This window comes from Crocuta crocuta, unplaced genomic scaffold (genome assembly GCF_008692635.1).
Source record: "Crocuta crocuta isolate KB4526 unplaced genomic scaffold, BGI_CrCroc_1.0 scaffold675, whole genome shotgun sequence".
Lineage (NCBI taxonomy): Eukaryota > Metazoa > Chordata > Mammalia > Carnivora > Hyaenidae > Crocuta > Crocuta crocuta.
In genome coordinates this window covers 443,410-467,610 of record NW_027528796.1, presented here as the reverse complement: position 1 = coordinate 467,610, position 24,201 = coordinate 443,410, and the positions used below count along the sequence as shown (strand labels likewise).

The 24,201-nt window shown below is 51.5% G+C and overlaps 2 protein-coding genes across 2 annotated transcripts in view; one reads left to right on the top strand and one right to left on the bottom strand.

Annotated features, from left to right (window-relative positions):
* Window positions 1–20,130, bottom strand: part of CUNH21orf58 (chromosome unknown C21orf58 homolog) — a 20,714-nt gene extending 584 nt beyond the window's left edge. The window contains exons 1-10 of the mRNA XM_077755356.1: window positions 19,663–20,130; window positions 18,223–18,367; window positions 13,921–13,981; window positions 12,725–12,798; window positions 11,793–11,960; window positions 8,148–8,259; window positions 1,266–1,489; window positions 1,137–1,189; window positions 698–985; window positions 226–291 (exon numbers count right to left, since the gene is read on the bottom strand). Of these exons, the coding sequence (XP_077611482.1) occupies window positions 246–291; window positions 698–985; window positions 1,137–1,189; window positions 1,266–1,489; window positions 8,148–8,259; window positions 11,793–11,960; window positions 12,725–12,798; window positions 13,921–13,981; window positions 18,223–18,312 (1,116 nt within the window). The 5' untranslated portion in view covers window positions 18,313–18,367; window positions 19,663–20,130 and the 3' untranslated portion in view covers window positions 226–245. The remainder of the gene's footprint in view (window positions 1–225; window positions 292–697; window positions 986–1,136; window positions 1,190–1,265; window positions 1,490–8,147; window positions 8,260–11,792; window positions 11,961–12,724; window positions 12,799–13,920; window positions 13,982–18,222; window positions 18,368–19,662) is intronic.
* Window positions 20,131–20,559: 429 nt separating this feature from the next.
* Window positions 20,560–24,201, top strand: part of PCNT (pericentrin) — a 118,571-nt gene continuing 114,929 nt past the window's right edge. Inside the window, exons 1-2 of the mRNA XM_077755355.1 lie at window positions 20,560–20,712; window positions 23,421–23,624. Of these exons, the coding sequence (XP_077611481.1) occupies window positions 20,656–20,712; window positions 23,421–23,624 (261 nt within the window). The 5' untranslated portion in view covers window positions 20,560–20,655. The remainder of the gene's footprint in view (window positions 20,713–23,420; window positions 23,625–24,201) is intronic.

Below are 24,201 nucleotides of genomic sequence, written 5' to 3'. Positions count from 1 at the left end.
GGTGCCTCACCTCGGGCAGGCCTCCCAGTTACCATGTCTGGCTTTGCTGGTGGTATTTGTTCCCGGGAAGGCCTAACAGTTTACACAGCTAACCCTGGGCCACCCTTCCTGATGAAGTCCCTGTATTTCCTCACGCCTCACAGTCCAGCCTCCGGGGACAAGGCTGCAGGCCTCTGCCGGGGCTCCCGGCCACACCCGCCGGGGAAGCGGGACCCTGCTGCTTACCGGAGCCCAGCTCTGGAGGCTCACAGGCCCGGAGGCTGTGTGGGCAGGATGCCGTCAGATGCCACCCTAGGAGAGCCGAGATGTCGGGGTGTAGTTACCGCCTTGGCCTGGCTCGCAGACACCACGCTACAGGCAAGTCGTGCTGCCAGGGCTCGGGGCAGGGGGCTTCCCCACACCCCTGCTCATACTCCCGGCACCACTCCCGCGGGGCTGGACAAATGACCCAGGCCACAAGCAGCTTCCCCGGGAGGTTAGCATGGGGTCCATTTCCGGCCCTCGACCACCACGGGCTGACACTGCCAAAGATCCCCTGCCTCCTTCCAGAAGACAGCAGGGCCTTTCCAAATTCCCCGCTACAGCCTGCGGACCTGACAAAGACAGGGTCCCTGGCTTCGCAGCAGGGGTGAGGAGGTGCCACCCAAGCCCTGGGGTTTTCCCACTCCACAAACCCGGGAAGCTGGCCTTGACTTACCCGCTAAGGGCTGCCAAGGAGGGGCCCGCCGCGTGGTGCAGGAAGCCGGAAGCAGGTGGGAGGGCGGTGGCTGAGACCACCGGGGGCCACAAGGGGTAGCCCGCCGGGGAGGCCTGCGGCGGGGCTGGGGGTGCGTAGTGGTGGTGGTGATGCACGGAGGGTGGCTTCTGCCTCTGGGCTCGCAGGACAGGAGGAGCCCCCTGTGAGTCCTCAGCACAGCGCACAACTGGCCCGTTTCTACAGGGTGGAGGCTGCTCCCCGGGTCCACCCTTTCCCTCTGCCTGCTTTCTAACTTAGGAGTGGTCAGAACCCAGGATTGGCATCAAAGAGAAGGGCAGAGGGAGGTGGGAAGGAGGGGGAGGGCAGCTGAGGGGGGGAAGGGAAGATAGGGAGAAAGGAGGGAAGGGACGGGAGAGGCCCAGGCTCCAGCAGAGCTCACCTGGCTCTAGGAGACAGCTTTCTGGGCCCCAAAATGCAGAACTCATCCTGCATCTGGGTGGGACCGGGGAGCGTCAGGGGGGCTTCACAAGCGGGTCACGGACCCCGGAGTCAGATGCGCTTCTCAGAATTGCACAGATACACAGGCTTCCAGAAGAAAAGCCACCCAGGTCCTCTGGCTTTGACTTGGGCTATCTCCTTTGCCCTGGTGCCCGTCCCCAGCCCAGCCTACCTGTGGGGTGGGATGCAGAGGAGTGGCCTGTGATCCCCTGGAGGGCAGGGCTTTGAGCATCAGGTTTTGCATAATGATCTGGTGCATCTGTGCATTCTGCATCAGCATCATCTCCACCATGTCTGGAGGAGAGGCAGGGGGAAGGGGGGCTCCGTCATTCCCAGACCACATGCGGATTCCCAGGCCGCTCCTGAGAACACAGCCTTAGAGCATCGTTTGTTGAGACAGATGCAGGTCTCTGTAAGCAAGAGGACGTCTTTGTGCAAGGGCTCTGGGGAGTGCATTTCGAGGTATGAAGCTTCTATGTTGGAGGGTGTATGTGCTTTAAAATGTACAGGGCCCCTGGGTGGCTCTGTTGGTTAAGCGTCTGACTTCCGCTCAGGTCATGATCTCATGGTTCATGGATTCGAGCCCTGCATTGGGGTCTGTGCTGACAGCTCGGAGCCTGGAGCCTGCTTCTGATCCTGTGTCTCCCCTTCTCTCTGCCCCTCCCCCACTCATGGTGTGTGTGTGTGTGTGTGTGTGTGTGTGTGTGTGTGTGTGTGTGTGGCAGAAACAAACATTAAAAAAATTAAAAATAAGATAAATGCTGTTGCGCGTGTTCAGCTGGGCTCCTGAGAGGCTGTTCCACTTTGCACTTCTCCTACTGGGTTCTTTACACCCACCTGTGCTGCGCAGTGGCCTCCAAAAGGTGTGTCACGTTCTAATCCCCCAGACCTCTGAATGTGACCTTATTTAGAAAAGGTTCGGGACATTTGGGTGGCTCAGTTGGTTAAGAGTCCGAACTTGGGTCAGGTCATGATCTCACGGTTCATGAGTTCAAGCTCTGCATCGGGCTCTGTGCTGACAGCTCAGAGCCTGGAGCCTGCTTCAGATTCTGTGTCTGCTTCTCTCTCTGCCCCTCCACTACTCACACACACACACACACACTCTCTCTCTCTCTCTCTCTCAAAAATAAAAATGGGGTGCCTGGGTGGCTCAGTTGGTTAAGCATCTGGCTTCGGTTCAGGCTGTGATCTCATGGTTCGTGGGTTTGAGCCCCGCATCAGGCTCTGTGCTGACAGCTCAGAGCCTGGAGCCTGTCTTCGAATTCTGTGTCTCCCTCTCTCTCTCTCAAAAATAAATAAAACATTAAAAAAAAAAACAAAAATAAACATTAAAAATTTTTTTTAATTTAAGGGAAAAAAAGGGTCTTTGCCGCTGTAACAAGAATCTTGGGATGAGATCATCCTGGATTATCCAGGTAGGCCCTAACTTCAAGGACAAGTGCTTTTACAACAGAGACAGAAGAGGTTTGAGACAGCACAGGAGAGGCGGCCTGGAGATGAGGCAGAGAAGGGAGCCACATGGCCACAGGCCAGGACTGCCTAGAACTGAAGGGAGCCTGGCCATGTGACACCCGGATTTCAGAATTCCCATCTCCAGACTGAGAGAAAGTACATTTCTACTGTTTTAAGCCCCCAGGCCTGAGGTACTTTATTGCAGCCGCCCCAGGAAATGAATACACTCACCATCTCAGGATACTACGAAGCATACACATTTTTGTCAGTGTAACAGGTAAACATGGTTCTTTCCACAGTAACTAAGCCCTGGAAGGGAAGCAACCCTGAGGGTCTGTCAGCCTCTCTACAGACAGGTAGGTCCCTAAAACCTGTCAAAAAAGAAGAGCCTCAGGCGTCGGCCGGAGCCGGAGCTCCTGCAGGCATGGCCGTGGCCTTGTCCGGGACTGGGATGGGCACAGCCACAGTCCTTTGGCGCTAGCCACACCTCGGTAATCACATGTGCCAATTCCTTAAAATACATGTCTCTCTCTAGACACATCCCTGGAGGCCCCCCCCCCCCCCCCGACTAAGATTTGGCCCCAGGCCTGGGAGCAATGGGGGCGGGGCACACAGCTAGATTCCCACAGCAATGACGTTGTGGGAGCTCCTCCCTGCAAGACAGGAAAGTGGAGGGGCTGAGTCGGGCAGCTCCATCCTGGGCAAAGTCCCTGGAGGAGACCCACGTGGGTTGAGGCCTGGGCAGCCTGTTCTGCAGCAGCTAGCTTCCCACCACATTCAGGAAGCTTCCCCAACAGCCTAACAAGATTCCCTGCCACTGAGTAAAGACTGGAGGAGATGAGCTCCAGAAAGGGCCTTGCACCATTGCCTCAGGATATTGCCCTCAGGATAAGTGTTGCGGCAAGATGGGGTCTTCAACAATGGCACAGGGCCAAATCAATACCCATGGCAAGAGATAACACCAATCCCTAACTCATACACAAAATTATTCCAGATGGGACATAAATCTTTTTTTTTTTTTTTTTTTTTTTTTTTTTTNATGGGACATAAATCTTTTTTTTTTTTTTTTTTTTTTTTTTTTTTTCTGTTAGATGGGACATAAATCTAAATGAGAAAAGTAAACAAACCTGTAAAAGAACATCTTCATGACCTTGAGTGGGTAAAGATTTCTTAAACAGGACAGAAAAGGCACTAATTCATAAAGGAAAAAGCCTGAAAAACAGAACTTTGTTAAAATCAATAATGTGTTCATCCAAAGACACCAGGATGAAAGGGAAAGGCACGCCACAGGAAGACTTAACATCTGCTTTACATGTATCAAAAAGGATCTATGTTAGAATACTAGAGTCAGTGAGAGAGGCAAAGGACCTGAAAGAAAAATGGGCAAAATACTTGAATGGGCACTTCATGAAAAGGATATTCACAGCCAATAAATATCGACAACGTAACATGCAAGTTAAAATCAGAATGAACTGCCCTGACAAGCCCACCATGACATTCCCTCCTGTGAAGCGTAAGCAGGTACTACCACTTTGGAAAACTGTCTGGCAGTATTTCCTGACCCAAACATCTCATCCCTAGGCATATGCTCCACAGAAATGCGCACGCCCATTCACTAGAAGATGGGACCCTGTGGTGGCCCCAGCCAAAAAACACTGGAACACCCAATCCCAAAAGAATGGGTCCACAATTCGCGTGATATCATCATGATTGAATAGTGTGGTTAGCTGAATGATAGACTCCCAACGTGTACATATTCTGATCCCTGCATCCTGTGAAATGTGTTTCATTATATGGTAAAAGGAATGTTTTTAAGAGTCTTGGGATGGAAGCAACCCAAGTGTCCACTGGCAGGTGAAGGCAGTCCATCCACACATTAGTATTATTCAGCCTTAAAAAGGAAGGGAATTCTAACATCTGCCACAACATGATAAACCTCAGAGATGTTATTCCAGGTGAAATAAGCCAGTCACAGAAGGACAAACACTCAATGATTCTTCTCATATATGTAGTCAAATTCAGAGACGGGGAGTAGGATGGTGGGGTCTGGGGGCTGGTAGGAAGGGCAAATGGGGAGTTGTTCATCAGGTACACAGTTTCAGTTTTGCAAGATGGCAAGTTCTCCATATCTGTCGCACAACAATGTGAATCTAGTTAACACTACTTAGCCATGTGTAAGATGCTAAGTTTTATGGGTTTTTTACCACAATTTTTTTTTCTAGGAGAGAGAGAGAGACAGCGTGAACAGGGAAGGGTCAGAGAGAGAGAGGGAGTCACAGACTCTGAAACAGGCTCCAGGCTCTGAGCTGGCAGTCAGCACAGAGCCCGACGCGGGGCTCGAACCCACGAACCGCGAGATCATGACCTAAGTGAAAGTCGGACGCTTAACCAACTAAACCACCCAGGTGCCCCTACCACAATTTTTTAAATTAGTTGATTTTTCTAAAAAGAATTTTGAGATGGAGAGATCGCGGATTATCTGTATTGGCCCAATGTAATCACAAGGGTCCTCAGAAAGTGTTGAAAGAATATATCAATCTGGATCTGAATATCAGCAAAACTGGTATATAAGAACAAGGGGAAATTGGGGTGCCTGGGTGGCTCAGGCAGTTAAGCATCCATCCAACTCTTTTTTTTTTTTATTTTGATGTTCTTTCTCTGAGAGAGAGAGACAGCCTGAGCAGGGGAGGGTCAGAGAGAGAAGGAGACACAGAATCCCAAACAGGCTCCAGGCTCTGAGCTGGCAGTCAGCATCAGAGCCCAATGCAGGGCTCGAACCTAAGAACCATGAGATCATGACCTGAGCAGAAGTTGGACGCCTAACCGACTGAGCTACTCAGGCACCCCAACACCCATCCTACTCTTGATTTTAGCTCAGGTTGTGATCTCACGGTCAGTTGTGGGATAAAGCCCCGCGGTGGTCTCTGCACTGAGCGTGGAGCCTGCTTGGGATTCTCTGTCTCTCTCCCTTTGCCCCTCCTTGGCTCATGCTCTTTCTCAAAAATAAATAAATAAATGTTTAAAAAAGGGGGGGAGGGCGTAGTGGGGATAAAAACATTTGCCAGAAAGCAAACACTGAGGGAGTTTCCAGAGTCTGTTCTAAAGGAACTTGGAAAGGATTTAAAAAAAATTTTTTTTTAATGTTTTATTTATTTCTAAGAGAGAGACAGCGTGAACAGGGGAGGGTCAGAGAGGGAGAGAGACACAGAATCTGAAACAGGCTCCGGGCGCTGAGCTGTCAGCACAGAGCCCAATACAGGGCTCGAACCCACGAACCGCGAGATCATGACCTGAGCCAAAGTCGGACACCTAACCAACTGAGCCACCCAGGCGCCCCAGGATTTTTATTTCAACATGATAAAAGGGGGGTCTGAGATTCAACAGAGGGGAGGCAGAAAGGTCAGCTAAGTTCAAACAGTATTTTCTGTATGAAATCATACTAGGGTTTAGTTTGTGAAGTTTTCTCAAAGGAGACATAGGGAGCAGAGGAGGGGAGGGATGCTGTTCCAAGGTCCTGTCACCAGGAGAGGGGGACTCAAGATGCCACGTGCTCAACTTTGTACTCAGACTCAATATAGGGAAAGAAAGAATGAAAAGAAAGAGAAAGAGAGAAAGAGAGAAAGAAAGAAAAAAAGAAAGAAAGAAAGACCAAAAGCAGAATCAGACCTATAAATGCAGAAAACAATCTGATGGTTGCCGGAGGGGAGGGGCCTTGGGGAAAATGGGTAAAGGGGCGAGAGATACTGGCCTCCAGTTACGGGGTGAGCAAGTGACAGGAAGAAAAGAGCAGTATAAGGAATATGGTCTATGACACGGCAGTTGTTAAAAAGCCCAGCAGTTCTCCGAAGTGGTGGTTAGACTCTGCGAGTTCACAGTTTTACATCTGAATACTTTAGCTGGCTGGAATCCGTTTTGGTATAAGCAGCGGGAGGCCTGACCTTAATTTGTCTAAATACCGAGGCATGTATCAAATGTTCCATTTTTTACCACTGATTTTCAAAGAGACCTTTTCTCTCGGAAGGCATACAGGCATTCGCACACACAAACACACGTGAAGCACACACGTGGTTTTGCTCGGTTTGCCTCTGGAACCTGACAGTCTGTCACCAAGGTTCATCTGGAAAACCAGCGAGGAGGGATGGACGGCCCTGGCAGCGCACCTCTGAGCGCACAGGCCGTGCTCAGCAGCTCCCGGGCACCCTCCCCGGCTGCAGCGCCGGCGGCACCCCTGGCTGAGCCGCGGGGCAGCCTTGCGCCAGGCCCGGCACGCGTTACAGCCTTCGCAGGAGCTCCGGTGAGAAACCAGTCCTCTCAGCCCCTGGGACAGAATGGAGAACACTGACCAGAGGATCCTACACACAGGTCTGCCTCTAGACACTAAGGCCATTAGTCGTCAGGCAGGGAGCTTCCGGGGGCGGGTGTGTTCACTGCTCCGTTAGTGACGGGTTCATGGGCATACTTGTCTGTCCGCACTCATCAGACCGGACACTTTAAATGAGTGAAATTTATCCTGTCATCTCAATAAAGTGGTTTTAATCTAGTATTTAAAACGAGAAACAATTTAGCCAAGGCGTTCGCATAGCGAATAATCAATCAGATGAGCTGGGATTGGAGCCCCCATCTGCTCAATTCCTGGTTCTTGTGTTTTTCCCTCAGTGATAGCCACTCTTAAAATTATTTTCATGTTGGTAATCTATAGCTTCAGTTGAGTACCCAAAAACTGGACTATTCTGTTTCCAAAAATATTTTTTGTTTTGGTAGAAAATTTTGCAAACCCATAACGGTATTAATATGGTACACTTACCTTCCTTTTCAAAAAAGTTTTTAATTTTATTTAGATCCAAGTTAGTTAACAGTGTAGTAATGATTTCAGAAGTAGAATTTAATGATCCATCACTTACATATAACACCCGGTGCTCATCCCAACCAGGGTCCTCCTTAATGGTCATCCCTATTTAGCTCATCCCCCCACCCACCTGTCCTCCAGCAACCCTCAGTTTGTTCTCTGTATTTAAGAGTCTCTTATGGTTTGCTTCCCTCTCTCTCATTTTATCTTACTTTCCTTCCCTTCCCATATGTTCATTTGTTTTGTTTCTTAAATTCCATATGAGTGAAATCATATGACACCTGTCTTTTTTGGACTTATTTCGCTTAGCATAATACCCTCTAGTTCCATCCATTGTTGCAAATGGCAACAAAGATTTCATTCTTGTTGATCACCGACTAATATTCTACTGTATATATATATATATATATGTATATATATACACACCACATCTTCTTTATCCATTCATCAGTCATAATTTGGCTACTGTTGATAATGCTGCTAAAAACATTGGGGTGTATGTGCCCCTTTGAATCAGCATTTTTTAATCCTTGGATTATCTAATCTAGTAGTGAAATCGCTGGGTCATAGGGTAGTTCTATTTTTAATTTTTTGAGAAACCTCCATACTGTTTTCCAGAGTAGTTGTACCAGTTTGCATTCCTGGAACACTTACCTTCCTTAATACTTCCTGACCTTTGAATGGGGAAAGCCTGCAGAGGGGGAATCTGTGCGATGGGTGGCTGCTGAGGTAGCTGCTGAATGATGGTGGCAGGAGGCTGCGGGACCTAAAAAGAGCCAGATGGTCAGTTTCCTACACATGCCCTAGGAGAGAGTTCTACAGCATCCACTTACCCACCTACCTACCCATCCACCCATCTGTCTACCCACCCATCCATCACCCCANCACCTGCTCACCCGTCTCTCTACTCACCCACCCATCCATCCATTCATCTACAACTCTATCCATCTATTTACCTACCCATTCACCTGCCTACCCGTCTATCTCTCTACTCTCCCATCCATCATCCACCCATCTATCCACCCACCCATTCATTCATTTATCCATCCATCCAATAGGAACTTTATTATTTAAAAAAATTTTAATGTTTATTTATTTTTGAGACAGAGACAGCATGAGTGGGGGAGGGGCAGAGAGAGAGAAAGACACAGAATCCGAAGTAAGGCTGCAGCACAGAGCCTGACGTAGGGCTCAAACTCACAAACTGTGAGATCATGATCTGAGCCGAAGTCGGACGCTTAACCAACTGAGCCACCCAAGGGCCCCCAAAAGGAGCTTTAACTGATTAACCCAGCATATTGAATAGATTGCTGAATAGATATTTGAGTCCAGGTATCACTTAGGACATGGTGTGTTATAAATATTTATGTCTACCCCTAAATTCATATGTTGAAGTTCTAACTTCCAGTATGACTACATTTGTAGATAGGGCCTGTGAAAAGGTATAAAAGGTTAAATGAGGTAATAAAGGTGAGAATCTAATTCAATAGGGCTGGCATCCTCATTAAAGGAGGAAGAGATGGGGCGACTGGGTGACTCAGTTAAGTGGCTAACTTTGGCTCAGGTCATGATCTCATGGCTCGTGAATTTGAGCCCTGCGTCGGACTCTCATCTATCAGCGCAGAGCCCGCTTCAGATCCTCTGTCACCCCCTTTCTCTGCCTCTCCGTGGCTTGTGCTCATGCTCGCCCTCTCTCAAAAATAAACAGACATTTTAAAAAAATTTTTTAAGAGGAAGAGATGCTAGAGAGCCTTCTCTGTCTGCCATGTGAGAACAGTGAAAAGGCAGCTGTCTGCCAGCCAGGAAGAGAACTCTCTCCAGGAACCTGATTGGCTGGCACCTTGATCTTGGATGTCCAGACTCCAAAACTGTGAGAAAATAAATTTCTGTTGTTTCAGCTGCCCAGTCTGTGGCACTTTGTTATGGCAGCCCTAGCAGACTAAGACGTGGTGTTTTTAACGTCGCCCACATTTCCTGTCTTCAGTAGGCTAAACTAATGAATGTCTGATCATTAACTTGGCCTTAATGGAGGCGCCTAAGGAACAGGTCATGAAAATAAGTTCTGGCTTCTCTCTTGAGTTAAAATAAATGTACAAAAATTTCATGCACATACTAGGTGCTGATCATGTACCAAAGACTTTCTATTTTACTCCTCTTCTGGATGAACAAGGCCCTGAGCTTGCCCTTTCTTTCCTGGTTCACAGAACTGATGGCATCGAGCAGGGGCTGGCAAACTCTTCCTGTGGAGGGCCAGACAATGAACAGTTCTGACTCTATGGGCCGTGTAGCCTCAGTTGCAACTACTCAACTCTTCCATTGTAGCTTGGAGGCAGCCATAGACAGGAAAGACTCAACCAATGAAAGTTCAATTATGGGCACTGAGATTTGCATTTCATATCATTTTCATGTGTTACAAACTATTATTCTTCTTTTGATGTTTTTCTCCCCAAACATCTAAAAATGTAAGATCAGTCTTAGCTACAGGTTGTACAAAAACAGAGGGCAGGCCAGCTTTGGGTCATAGCCACACTTTGCTATCCACTGCATATGCCTTCCTGGCTTGGAGGACACTCCACCTCAGAGTCTCTGGGTCCAGCCTCAAGGAAATTCACTGTAACAAACAAAGGCCCCTCCTGTCCTCTGCCTGTCACGGGGGCTGAGCTGAAACATGCGAGCAGTGTAAGCGTGTTTGAACGGGAGGAGCCTCTTGTGCTTACACCCCACCACCCCCACCACTCCCGGGAGGAGGTTTCAGCTGTTGGGAGACCTGAAGGCACAGGCTGGCGACATCTGGACCCGGACACAGACAGCCCAGGGGCAGTCCACTGGCACAGATCTCTCCCTGATCGGAAGTCGCCCCTTCCCACTCTCTTCCCTCAGCCACGTGCTGCCAGGGTCTTGTTCCAAAGAACAAACACCCTCCAGGTCATGGCCCCAGCCTGCCGGCACCAATAGTCTCCCTGGTCAGCAGGTCCAGAACCTTCTCAGCTTGGTCCTGCCCACCTCCTCGGCCTTCTCTGCCTTCTCACCTGCCCTCCCGTACTGGAGAAGTCAGAGTTGCTTTCCATTGCCTGCAACCCAGATGCTGAATGAGGTTCTCAAAATTGGAACACTTTTTTACCTTTTAAAATTCTGCCATTGGGGAGAAGGACAGATACCATATGTTTGCACGTATAGGAGGATCAGGAGGAACTTGACGGAGGAACAAGGGGGAGAAGAAGGGGGAAATGGTGGGGGAGAGGGAGGGAGGCAAACCATGAGAGACTCTTGAATGCGGACAAAAACTGAGGACTGATGGATGTGGGGGGGAGGGGAGATGGGCATGTGGGGGGGGACCTGTGGGGATGAGCACTGGGTGTTATGTGGAAACTAATTTGACAATAAACTATTTGTAAAAAAAAAAAAAAATTCTGCCGTTGGGGCACCTGGGTGGCTCACTCTGTTAAGCATTTGACTTTTGATCTCTACGATCTCATGGTTCTTGGGTTCAAGCCCCACCTCAGGCTCTGTGCTACGCTGACAGCAGGAAGCCTGCTTGGGATTCTCTCTTTCCCTTGCCCCTCCTCTGCTTGTATGTGCACTTTCTCTCAAAATTCAAAAATAAACTTTAAAATATGTATGTATATATTGAGGCACCTGGGTGGCTCAGTTGGTTGAATTTCTGACTTTGACTCAGGTCATGATCTCAGGGCTCGTGAATTCGAGCCCCACATCAGGCTTTGTGCTGATAGCTCGGAGCCTGGAGCCCGCTTTGGAGTCTGTGTCTCCTTCTTTCTCTGTCTCCCTGTCTCACACTTTATCTCTTTCTCTCAAAAATAAAATATTTAAAAAATTTAAAATCTAGATGTATATAAAAATGAAATTCTGCCCTTGAAATTAGGGTCTTAGGCTTCTCCTGCTCCTTATGAAATATTGAGAAAGTATGGACACACTTCTTCCCCAAATTCAAGGCCCTTCTGACGCTGAATACTTCTGCTCCTGGTGCACAGGTTAGGACCTGGGAGTCAGGAAGGCCTAAGGGGACCCCAGCCGCTTGTCTGTAATGAGGGGGTGAGGCCTCCCCTTCCCCAAAGCCAGTTCTTAGGGCACCCGTGAGGACTGCACGGAGGAGCCACGGAGGTCCCTGTACAGTGCCTGGGACGTGGGACACGCAGCCACCGTGGGCTCCTGGCTGACTCACCCTCTTCAGACCCCGCCCCCGTAACGCCGCTGAGCTGGGCCCGGAGGAAGGAGCCGGGCTCCCTGGGCCCCGCGCCCTCCCCACTTTGGTTCCTCCCCTGGTTCACCACCGAGACTCGCCGAGTGTTGGATAATCCGCGGTGGCTCCAGGGCTGGCGGGGGTGGGGAGACGGCAGGGTACATGCCCGCTGGGGGCACCTCCGAGGGCAGCGCCGCCCCCCAGGCTCCTCCTCTGTTCACCCCACTCCGGGCTTGGGCCTGGGACACCTCCTCCAGGAAGTGCTGCTCCTGCAACAGCAACGCAGGGCCCGCTGCAACCAGGCAGGGAGCACCACAGACACCGAGGCGGGGGGGACGGGGGCTCCCGGGCCCGCCCACCCGGCACGGAAGTGTGGTCCTCTGTGCAGGGCGGGCCTCGGGGCTGCCTGGCACCGCCGAGCTGCCCCACGGAGGGCACAGCCTCTCCAGGACCGGAGCCGGGCTTTGCGTGTGGGGCACACACGACAGCAGACCTTCTTGTTGAGGGGGGGGAGGGAAGATACTTCTCTTTAGGTTTATGAAATGACACGGATTAGTGTCTGTGTGCTTTTCTCCCAGTCAACAGGGTAGGTTCTCTCTTTTCAGCGTCGCCACAAAGCAGCATTTCGTCATAACCGTCCGTGTGGACTCCATCTGTCACTTCCCACGGTCATTCCCTGTTGCTGAGGCATTTAGTTTGGAGGAGGTCCTTGGCCACCCTAAAACCCCACCTCCTGTAGGAACTGGGTCATTTGCACAGCATTTCTGCCTTGGATAACGTGCAAGTGCAACCACAGCAGGAGTTTTCAGCCGACACCCCCGTTAGAACCTAGACTGGAACGCGCGCCTGCCTCACTTTGTCTTCTGTGATGAGGTGCAGTCTCCTGGCTGCTCGGGGCGTCAGGTGCCCACCCACAAGCCACAGACCCCTGGGGCCCAGTGTTCCCTCCGGGAAGCCCTCCTCCGTGCCTCTGGGCTGGGAGCCCCCGCTTCAGCCCCGAGCCCCAGAAGGCGGCAGGGCGCGCCTGGCCTACCCGGAGCCTCTGCAGAAGGCCTTCCCTCCTCCTCAGAGCACTCAGCATGGCTGCATCCGGCCTGTCCTCATTCCCTGTGGAAAATGATCTTCTTATTTCTGGAAAGGGGCTGCAAGTTGCATTGAGCGGGTTTCCACTCAGGGCGCAAGCACTGCATTGTTCCTGTCACAGAGGCTCCCTGGACACTGAGGAGAGGGAGGAGGCCTTGCAGGTCGTGGTAGTGAGCGAATCTGGGCCACGAGCCCGGCCTGCTGCCACCTGCAGTCACCCGGGGGCCCCAAGCAGCCTGGAGGCTGGTGCCATCCACCGAGTCTCGGTAATGTCATTGGCTGCGTGCTGAGGGAGAAGTTCCACTCCAGAGGACGTTCTGAACAGGGTCTGGTGGACCCCAGGCTGGCTCGGGCCCTCCTTCCTCCGGGCACCACAGACTTATTTTCCAGCGCCCCTCCCCCACTGCTGAGGATGCTAGAGCAATCTGTCCCTGCAGGGGGGGTCCCCAGGAGTCCCCTCTGCCCTGGCCCATCCCACAGTTCATTGGTCAGTGACCTGGTCTGGAATTTCCTATCTGGATTTGAGTCCTGGGCTCTGCCTGCTGCCCTTGGAAGTGGCCTGAAGGGACATTCCGCATGAGGGAACGTGGAGGCAGCTCTCGTAGGGACTCCCCAGCACCTCACCCAGATGTTCCTGAACCTGGAACGGCACCAGGGAGAGCGGTCCTCTCCCCTGGCTCCTGGGGCCTGAATGTCTGACTATAGGCCAGGGTGGCAGATACACAGGGGTGCCCTGTCTGGGCGTTTGAGGATGTGATGACCTGACGGACAGGTTGAGCCCTGCATCCCCCACCCAGAGCAAGCTCAGAACAACCTTGGTCTGATCCACGTGTGGCCACTTTCGAGCTGGGCAACCTGGGGCAGGTTATTAGATCTCTCTGGGCTTCTATTTCCTTATCTACAAAATGGGAATAATAAATGTATCCCCTCTCGGGGTTTATATGAGGGTATGATAAGCCACGAGGGCGTGCTCAGCACAGCAGCTGGGGGTGTGTGTGTGTGGGTTTTAAAGATGAAAATGAAAGTCTGTCAATTCTGAGTATGAGAGAAAAGTATAAGGATGGTCTTGCTGATTTCAGGAGGAGGGAGGGATCCGGGGGGAGGTCTCGTGCCTGCCTGTGTGGCTCCAAGCAGCCAGGGCCTCACCTGGCACGAAGCGAGGGTCCTCAGAATCCCCTTCCACATTCTCACGCTCTTGCTCCAGTTTCTGTGCCGAAAAGATCAGGATAGGAAGTGTGCGAGTGGGCAGGGTCTGCGCTGGGTGAGCGGCACCTGCCCCTTCTGCCGCCCGGGGTGACATCCCCCAGAGGGTCCAAAGGGCCCAGTGTCCCACGTGGAGGTGACCGGGGACAAGAAGTGCTGAGTGACAGGTGCAGCACAGGTGGCAAGGGTCATGTGTACTGTCGCAGGGACTGTGCAGGCTGCACTTTCCATCCAGTGCACACACATTCCTCCGTGAAATCTAAGGGCAGATGCTCTGATATATAGGCTCCTTTCTCTTTAAAGCTTATTTATTTATTTTGGGGGAGGGAGGTACAGAGAGAGAGAGGGAGAGAGAGAATCCCAAGCAGGCTTCATGCTGTCAGCACAGAGCCTGATGTGAGGCTCGACCTCACAAACCACGAGATCATGGCCTGAGCTGAAATTAAGAGTTGGATGCTTCACCGACTGAGCCACCCAGACGCCCCCGTGTGGTCCCTTTCAAGCAACTTTCTGAAGAGCATGACCGAGGCCAGCTCTGTGGCCCTGACCACCTCAGATCACCTGGGCCCTGGGCTGAGCAGCAGTCTGGGCCCATCTTGGGCTGACCCCTGCCAGCCCCCCCCCCCACGGGCCCCATGGAAGGAAGGCCACTGCACTGGGTGCCTGTCAGGACGGGCTGGCCAGGCACCAGCAGAACGTGCAGTGGGGGACAGGGGTCATGACGTGCCCTGGGCCGGCCTACGCGGCTCTGGGTCCTGCACCGGCCAGGGCCTGTCTTCCCTCAAGCTGGGAGGCTCTGCAGCGGAGTTCTGTGCAGCCCTGGAAATGCTTTAGCCTGTGGGTGCAACCGGCCTCCTGGCTGAGAAACTGCCAGAAGAACCTAGCTGATTCTGCAAAAATGCAGAGAAAAATACCCAACAAACCATAGTCCTTCATCATGAGGCTGAAAACCACTGCAAAGCATTTTGCTTTGGAAGGAGTATTCTCACAAGTCTAATACCTTACTTTGTATAGCTGTGCTTCTTTGACAAGTTGTTAAAAACACGATTAACCCTTGCCAGCCTCTGTCTTACCTTCTCTAAGAGTTTCAGGGTCAGTCGGGTCATTGCATCTGCCACTGAGGAGTCCAGCATTCTTGGACCGTAAGAGGGGACACTGCCAGGCCCACCTCTCCCTGGGTCTCAGGTTATCTGCGAGAAAGAACTGCTCAGCTGGACAGAAGCGCCTCAACCCTGGTGTCTTTGAAGGATTCCTGAGCTGGGCCCAGATTACGTCCTGGAGACCGGCCTCTGGTGCCAGAGAAGAGCATGTGGGAGGGTGGCCCCCCTCCCCCTCCCCCTGGACTCCAGCGTCGGGAGCCAACACTGGCATCGCCTTGGCAGTTGCTAGGCAGTGCAGACACAGGAAGGCCCAGGTTGCCGGGTTTCCACTGAGAGTCCTTCCCAGCACCCCCATCCCCTCTGCCTGGGCCCCACCCAGGGGTTACCTATAAACACTGCTAATCCCCAGGTGTAGCCAGGCGGGGCTTACTGGGAAGGCAATGAGCAGCGGCTTGGGCCACAGGGCCAGAGTGAGGTTCTGGGGGGAAGGACAGTCCTGACCCCCCGTCATGAATGCCCCCACTCTCAGAACTGAGCCCAGAAGAGTATGGGGTAGGGGTTGGGGACAGCTGCATCCTTCCTCATGCACCACAGGGGCCTACCAACCCCTCATCTGGTGCAGCCTCCAGGAGGCCAGCAAGCCCCAGACCCTGCAAGAGACCCTTAGAGCCAGATGGGAGTGAAGCCTGGGCACCCGCAGGACCGGGTGGGGACACCAGCTCTCTGCAGATTTCAGGAAACTCTGAGGGGCAGAAGGGGCACAAAGGAGCCGGCCGATGACATGCCTGGGGCTTCCCTGGTGGGGATTCCCAAGGGGGTCCCCCCCACAGGCACCTCGCCATCCCCTTGCAGGACACAGGGCCACCCGGGACCACCACTGCTCCAGGCAGGGGTGTGATTCCAGCATTGGGGCTGCTCTGTGGGACCCCAGCCCAGAAAGGGGTGGGGGCACCTAGGGACAGGACCACTGGTCGGGTCAGGCGTTGGTGGCTGGAGTGCATGTCTGCAGGGCTGAGGGTGGGGAGGGGTAGCATTCAGCAAGGGAAGCTTTCTATAAATGATCCTTCACACAGAAGGCAGGGCACAAAACTGATATGAGTGGCCCTTCATCTGCTTAGGCTTCACATTCCAGATTTGCAAATTAATCCGCCCGGCTGAAGAAGCAGACATAACAGATTTGCTATTAGAGCCCATGATAGCAGTCCGGGGCTGCAGTGTGAGTGGGGGGACCAGCACACTTACAGGCCCTGCCTCAATGCAACTTGTATCAGGTGGCAAAAATGTGGCTAAAAGTCCCTTAAATTGCCCATACACTTTAGTATTTATGGTTTTATATGTATCATAACCCTAACATTCAAATAGGAGGTCTGAGTGTGGACAAAAACGAACTTAGCTAAGCTAGTCAAACTAGCTAGGAGATAATCTCAACGTTATATATAACACATCCCAGTATGGATCTGTTAAAGTGTTTTCATAAAAATGAGGATATTTAGGGGCGTCTGGGTGGCTCAGTTGGTTAAGCGTCCGACTTCAGCTCAGGTCATGATCTCATGGTTCGTGGGTTCGAGCCCCTGTGTCGGGCTCTGTGCTGACAGCTAGCTCAGAGCCTGGAGCCTGCTTCAGATTCTGTATCTCCCTCTCTCTCTGACCCTCCCCTGCTCATGCTGTCTCTATCTCTCTGTCAAAAATAAATAAAATATTTTAAAAAAGATATTTATTTAAAGTTTAGAATTACAGAAAAATCAAGATGGTAAATAGGTTCTCACATATGGCTTCCCCTATTATTTTTTAAAAAATTTTTAATTCTTTTATTTATTTCTGAGAGAGAGAGAGAGACAGCATGAGCAGGGGAGGGTCAGAGAGAGAGGGAGATACAGAATGTGAAGCAGGTTCCAGACTCTGAGCTAGCTGTCAGTGCAGAGCCCGACGTGGGGCTTGAACCCATGAACCGTGAGATCATGACCTGAGGCGAAGTTGGATGCTTAACCACGGAGTCACCCAGGCGCCCCTGGCTTCCCCTATTATTAAGACCTTATATTGTTATGTCTACAGAATGTTACAATTACTACAATTAATGAACCTAGACTGATACATTAACTATGGTCCATACTTCCTTTGATTTGCGTTTTTTTTGTTTTGTTTTTTTGCCTGACATCCCTTCTCTGTTCCAAAACATCATATAACTTTTACTCATCATGTCCCCTTAGATTCCTCTTGCTTTGGATGACCTTGGCAGCTATGAGGAGCACTTCTCAGGCATTTTGTGGGGTGTCATCTATTAGCAGGGTTTGTATGTTTTCTCACGATTGGACTGGGGTCTGGGTTGATGGGAGGAAGACCACAGAGATAAAGTGCCATCATCATCACGTCACATCCAGGGTGCATGTGGGAACCTTGACTTTTCACTGTTGATTTTGACGTTGATCACCTGGTGGAGGTATATTTGTTAGGTTTCTCCACTACCCAGTTACTATTTTTCTCTCCCTTCCCACACTGTCCTCTGTGGGAGGAAGTCACCATGCACAGCTCATAAATAAGGAGTGAGGGTGGTTTCCCTCCTTGGGGGTGAGTATCTACATAATTTATATGGAGAGCTTTTTAATTGGTGGCTCAGTCGCTTAAGCGTCTGACTTCAGCTCAGGTCATGATCTCACACACAGTTCGTTGTTCGAGCCCTGCATCGGGCTCTGTGCTGACGGCTCAGAGCCTGGAGTCTGCTTTGGATTCTGTGTCTCCCTCTCTCTCTGCCCTTCCCTTGCTCACGGTCTGTCTCTCAATCTCTCAAAAATAAATAACATTTAAAAAATTAAAAAATATAAGTTGAGACTCAGATCCAGCATTAATATAGTCTAGAAAGACCATGGAAATGATTCTGAGGTTCTAGGGAACATAGATTGAACACCAATGACCAAACCAGTGTGAGAAAGCTGTGGGTATGTGCCCCATGGAGCTTTAAATCCATTGTAACATGTAAAGAGTGAGAGATTCAGGCACAGATCTAGGGCTGTAACTGCTCTGGGAAAGTCTGATCCTGTGTTTGGCTGGTGTTGCCTGCCTGACCTCTGGTCTTCTGAGCCCACCCACTGCCGCTCGTTTTTGCTCAGCCCACTCAATTCTACAAGCTAAGACTGGAAGTGCCACTTACTGAAGGGCCGTGGTCTGACTCAGGAGAGATGCTTTCCGGGGGCTGCGTTTCCAGCAGTCTCTGAGAGAGAGCTAAGTCCTGGTTGCTCATGATCACACACTCTCCCGGAGGGGAGACCCTGTGTCAGCAGGACTGTCATTACTGCCTGTTGATGAAAGGGCGTTGTTATTACCCTGATTTCGTCTCAGAGAAGACAGCAAGCAGGCAGCACACAGCCGGCACACAAACAGTGTCCAAGTAAAGGTGTGGGAACAGGTGAGCAGAACAGAAGGAACCCCAGAAATCTAGGGCGTGTCTACGTGTCTACCGCAACATCGGACAGAACAAGGCCACCCACCCCACTCTTGCTTTTTGTGCCACTTTCTCTCTAGTGGCAGGCCACTTGAAGTAGTGTCATCCTACCTGGCTCCCCAATGGCCCATATCTGTAGCAGAGGCATTTGGGACCTCACCTTGTCCTTGTCATCTGCCTTGTCATCCTTGAGTTCCGCAGTTCCCTAATCCTGCCACTGAAATGTGGTGTTGTATTTACAGACTCAAAGCGGTGGGGGGTGGGGGGCTTTGTTTTCATCTTCCTTTTAACTGTAAATGGGTTATTCCAACAGTGATGAGAAAGGGTAAAATGAGACCCAGGATGTTAAGCCCCATTAGGCAAACAGGATCACCCCTTGGTGAAAGCTGCACAGCTTCCTCAGTGTCCACATGGGCAGAACAACTCGCTGGGGTGCAGTTATGCTACAAGGTGCAGGGAGATGCTTTGGATTATCGTCAACTAGTTTATCAGCTTCCAGTGAGCTTGATTACACCAACAGCACTTGATGGTTAAACTGCGGGCTAGGAATAAAATCATTGCATTGTTTCCTTAACTGGACAAACAGGTTCAAGTGAAGCTAAGGAACAATGATCTCATGAGACTTCGGATTCCCACACAGACCATGAATTCATAACCAAAGTCATACTCTGTCTTTTCTTTAAACTTTTTAACCGCCTTTATTTTTTAGAGCAGCTTTAGGTTCGCGGCAAAATTGAGCAGAAAGTACAAGATTCCCTTTTAATAACCCTTTACAATACACTTGAAATTATTTACCCAAGCTTTTCAAAGCTTTAACCATTTTCCACTTGAAAGACTGTTTTTGATTTTCATTGAACCAGCTTTTTCTGGTGATCAAGAACTGAGCACAATTTAAAAACACATCCTCACCAAAACTTTCTCAAGGAGACTAAAGGCCACTTCGCAAGTTGGCCCTAGGGAGCGCCTTCCAGGCTGGGGTTGCAGAGACTGTCCTAACAGGAATAAGCATGTCTAAGTTAGCCTCTCCTGCGCTTCAGGGCCTCAGCTTGTTCCTCTCCCCACCAGAGGGTCCTTCCTAACACTCTCTCTGATCCAGGGGACTGCTTTGTGGCAGAAGTGCCAGAGTGGAACCATGACTGTGCGACCCACCGGTCAAATCCTACGCTGCACCGCCCAGAAGTTGCAAGCTGGCGGCAGACGCATTAAATCAGAGACCCCGATAGGGCACTGTGTCCCCGGTGAGAGAAACGCAGGTCCAGAGCGGCACCACTCCCAGGGTCTTGTCCCTGCAACGCTGGGCGCTATGGACTTGACGGTCCTGGACCGGATTCCCATCCGACAGGCGCCCGCAGGCACGGAGGGAGAAGTACAGTCCCGCGACCGGGGAGGGACGCAGAGGGATGAAACCCAAGTGGCCAGGCCGGCGGTCTGCGACTGGGAAGCGAAAAGTAACAGCGTCCCGGAAGACAAAGGCGAGGTGACCCAGGCTCCGACCCCTACGGACCGAGGCCCCGGCTGAAAGCGGGGGAGCTCTAGGACGGGCAGCCGGGGCCGGTCGCAGCCTCCATGCCAGCCGCTCGGCTCGCGAAGTCGCGGCCTCCCGGCCTCCCAGCGCTCACCGNGGCGGCCACCTCTAACGCCCCACTAACGCGACAGGGGACAGAGACTGACGGCCACACTCGCCCCAAAGCCCTTCGAGCGGCCCGCGCAGCCGCACGCACTACACCTGCGCGGGCGCCAACTGGTCTCGGCGCCTGCGCTCGCCGCCCACCCATTGGACAGCCACCCCTTTAAAACCGACCAACCACAGGCCGTTCCGAGGCCTCTGCGCTCCACCATTGGTCCCGCTGGGAGGTGGGGTTGACATCGCGCTAAGGGGAGGCCAGAGGTCGACAGGGGCGGAGCTCCGCCCGGGCGGCACCTCCCTGACGGCGCGTGCGCGAGGGCAGGAACGCAACGCTCCGATTGGTAGCGGGGCGGACGGCGCACGCTCGGGGGCGGCGCCCCGACCAAATCTGCGTGACAGTTGTTGCGGGGGGAGGGCAGCCCAGACAAGGGGGAGGGAGTGTAAATAGAGCGAAGGCGGCGGCGTGTTGACCCCGTCACCTCTCGGGCGACCCGCGAGGAACCCCCGAGAGGGAGATGGATGAAGATGAGCAAGAGCAGCGGCGCAGAAAGGTGGAGGCCGGGAGAGCGAAGGTAAACGATAGTGCCTCCTCCTCCTCCCGCTGTCCCGGCGCAGGCTTCTCAGGGAAGGTTCCGGTGGCCGCTGTTGTTCCCTACTAGGAGCGGAATCGATCAGGCGGGGACAGCCGCCAAAGTCTTGCCCTTCCCGCGGACTCGGCTAGAAGTCGCCTCCTAGCCGCCGCCATCTNCCCCTCCCGCCACATTCCGATCCCGTTAGAAGGTGCAGGACAAGCGGGTCATGGGGGACGGCCCTGCCCCCGCGCCGCGCGTCGCTTCCCTGTGCACACCCGCACCGGTCGTGGCTCCGCCTCACCAGAACCCAGGGTTCTTGGAGGACTGACAGGGCCTGTGACTCACCTGCATTCGTGGGGGTCGTAGACCCTCCCCTAGGGCGCGTTCACCTCCATCCATTTAAACTACATGCAGATTTTCATATTACTGGGGATTACGCAGGGCTTTTTTTTTTAATTGTTATTTATTTTTAAATATTTTTATTTCTAGGAGAGAGAGAGAGACAGCGTGAGCAGCGGAGGGTCAGAGAGAGAGGGAGACACAGAATCCGAAGACAGCCTCCAGGCCCTGCGCTGTCAGCACAGAGCCGGACGCGGGGCTCGAACCCACGAACCATGAGATCATGACCTGGGCTGAAGTTGGACGCTCAACCAACTGAGCCACCCAGGCACCCCATATGCAGCTTTTTTTTTTTTTTTTAATTAAAAAAAAAAATCCTCGAGTGGTTGTCTGGGAACACACATATATATTGTTTACATTGCAGAATATCTCTTGTTGACCTGCTTAATATTTTCTTGGGTCCAGAAACTTTTGTTCTGGCCCAGTTGCTGTTTGGGGTCCAGGTGGACGTCCTGAGCAGGTGAGGGTTGACAGGCTCTGCGGAGCCTATTCCTTATGGTAGGCCTTCTAGGGAATCTCCAGACACCTGGACGATATCCTGGGATGTGTTGCGTCCCTAGGTTGTGGATGCCCTGGGGAGCTCGCTGTGGTCCTACAGTCACTTGTCTCCAGGGATGCTTTTTATCGCCTTGTTTCTGCTCCAGTTTTCACATAAAACTGGTACTCACTGTTGAGGGGGGGAGGCATGTATTGTGGGGATTAAACCATAAGCCGAAAAGACCCGGGCTGTCGAGGTGGAGTGGAGCAAGCAGACACTGTGGCTGTGACTCCCTGCCCTTCCCCAGCTGTGGGGGACTTACTTACCTGCTCTGCCAAGGGATGAGCGAGAGTCTGTGCAGTGTCACCCGATTAGTAGGTAGAGCTGTGATAAGTTTGCTATGTTTGGGGTCAGACATGGCCAGACGTTGGAAATTTCATCTGCACCAGCTAGGAGGAAATACTCAGTGCTAGTTTCTTTGAGGGAACCACATGGTCACTGCGTTAGAGAGGCCATTCAGAACACACAGTGACTAGTGTGAGACAGTGACAGGGTAGCAGCATCTAATGGCAAGGTGACAGGCAGAGGACAGAGTGGCCTCATTCAGGCTTCCTGTGGAGATGAAACTTGTGAGTAGTGTTTGAATAGGGAAGTGCTGGTGTCCAGGCATGTACATGGGCTCGGACATGAAAGTGAGCCAGAGTTTAATATTGGATTGTGTTTTTCTCGTGCTAGTTGTGGTTTGTAAGTGTGCATAACGGTACTTGAAGGAGTGTTGAGAGCGATGAGGAAGGATCACCTTGTTGGGAAACGGGACATCTCTTGTTGGGAGACCCCCAGGCCAGTGTCAGGGGTGGTGATGCAGGAGGGAACCTGGGGCAGTCAAAGTTGATGGAACAGGGCATAAAATCATGCACATGGGGCAGGTTTGGAAGGCCCACTCTGTCCTGGAGACAAGGTTTTTCTCATGTAAGGGACCTTATGTAATTTCTTTGTTCTGTGTGAGCGTGCACTTCTGTTACATTTATGCCAATATTTATTAAATGCGTTTGCTTTTATGAGCACAGCTGTCATTTGAAGGAGCTGATGTCCCCGTATGAAAGAGTGATGTTTGGTCTCATACCTTTGAATAAAGTGTTAGTGGGAGATGCGTGGACAGTCTAAAACCCTTCATTTTGAGGGACTGAACAGCTAGGTTGTGGCTTCTGATGGGTGACATTCTGTGGAGGTCCCTGGTGCATTGGTGAGCTGTGTCGTGAAAAATAGAACATCTGATTCCATAAAGGAGGATCTTAGATTGACCTGGCTTAATTAATTTTTTGCTATTTCTGTATCTTGTCTCAGAATCTGTGACTAGGAAGTTTTGGCTAGGCTATATATTTTCTCAATTGGGGGAAAATGGGGGCAAAAAGAGACTTAACGTTTGTGTAGTTTTAAACCTTAAGTATGCCTTGATTAAGCTATCAGTGTTTTAAATAGATATATATGTTTTTAAAATTCCATTTCTCTGTAAACTTCCAGGGGCTAGAAAAGCTATTCTGCCAGTTGGCTGTGTTGCTTTCTTCTGTCTGTATGTAGGCATAATTAACAATCCTCATTATTAGACTCTTTGAAAAGAATTCTGAACTTAAATGCTAGCGTTGCAGTTCTTCATGAAGGCAGAGTTTGTGGGACAGGGGTCTGTCGGTTGACGAGGGTCTGGCCAGGTTTGGCGGAGCACGCTGCGCCAGCCCCAGAGCCTCATGTTCCCCCCCGGCTCATTGGCTTTGTGGTTCTGTTACTTTTTTCTTGCTTATCTTTGTCTCTACTACTTTTCTACGTTTTTGCGCAGCTTGCTCACTTCCGACAGAGAAAAACAAAAGGTGACTGTGCGCATCCGAAGAAAAAGACGGCGAAGAGGAAGGGCCCGGCTGTCGATGCGCCTGTCCAGGAGGAGAGCCCGGTAGCCACCGAGGATGGTGGACTCCTGGGAAGAGGGGACGTTTGCAAAAACACATCCCTCAGCGACACCCCTGACGGGGCAGGAGCAGCTCAGGTGGGTTTACTCAGCACTGTGTGTTATCATCTTGCTTGTCTTCTGGTGGTCGCCGTCTGATCGGTCCGTTTTTGCCTGTCAGAGGTGGGGAAAGAGAGGTTCAGTTTACAGAAGAGGAATATGTTTTTGTGTTTTTACACCTAGTAAATGTCTTATTTTTTATGATCATGGATTGTTTGAAGGCACGTGTCAGTATCGGTTCTTGCTTTGGTAATGGAAAGCTCACGAGTGTTAGTTCCACGGGTGTGGTTCTGTGCATCAGCCTCTTTGACGGGCATTTCTTTGCACACTTAAACCATAAAATTCCTTCACCTACTTAGTCTTTTTTGTTCATTACCGTTCTGAATGTGGGATGAAGAGGGAATGGGTGAAGTTGTTGCAGAAAGGGTGTCTGGCTGGCGGCGGCACCGCCGTCCCCTGGTTGAGGCCCTGTGAGCTGAGGGCCGCGTGTGGCCCACTGGCGGATGTGCGTACTGAGAATGCTGGGCCTGCGTGGCCTCCTAATCACCCGTGGGTGGGTGCTCCTTGCGACTTCTTCTGTGCATTATAATTGAGCGGCTTTGAATTGTGGTTTTTC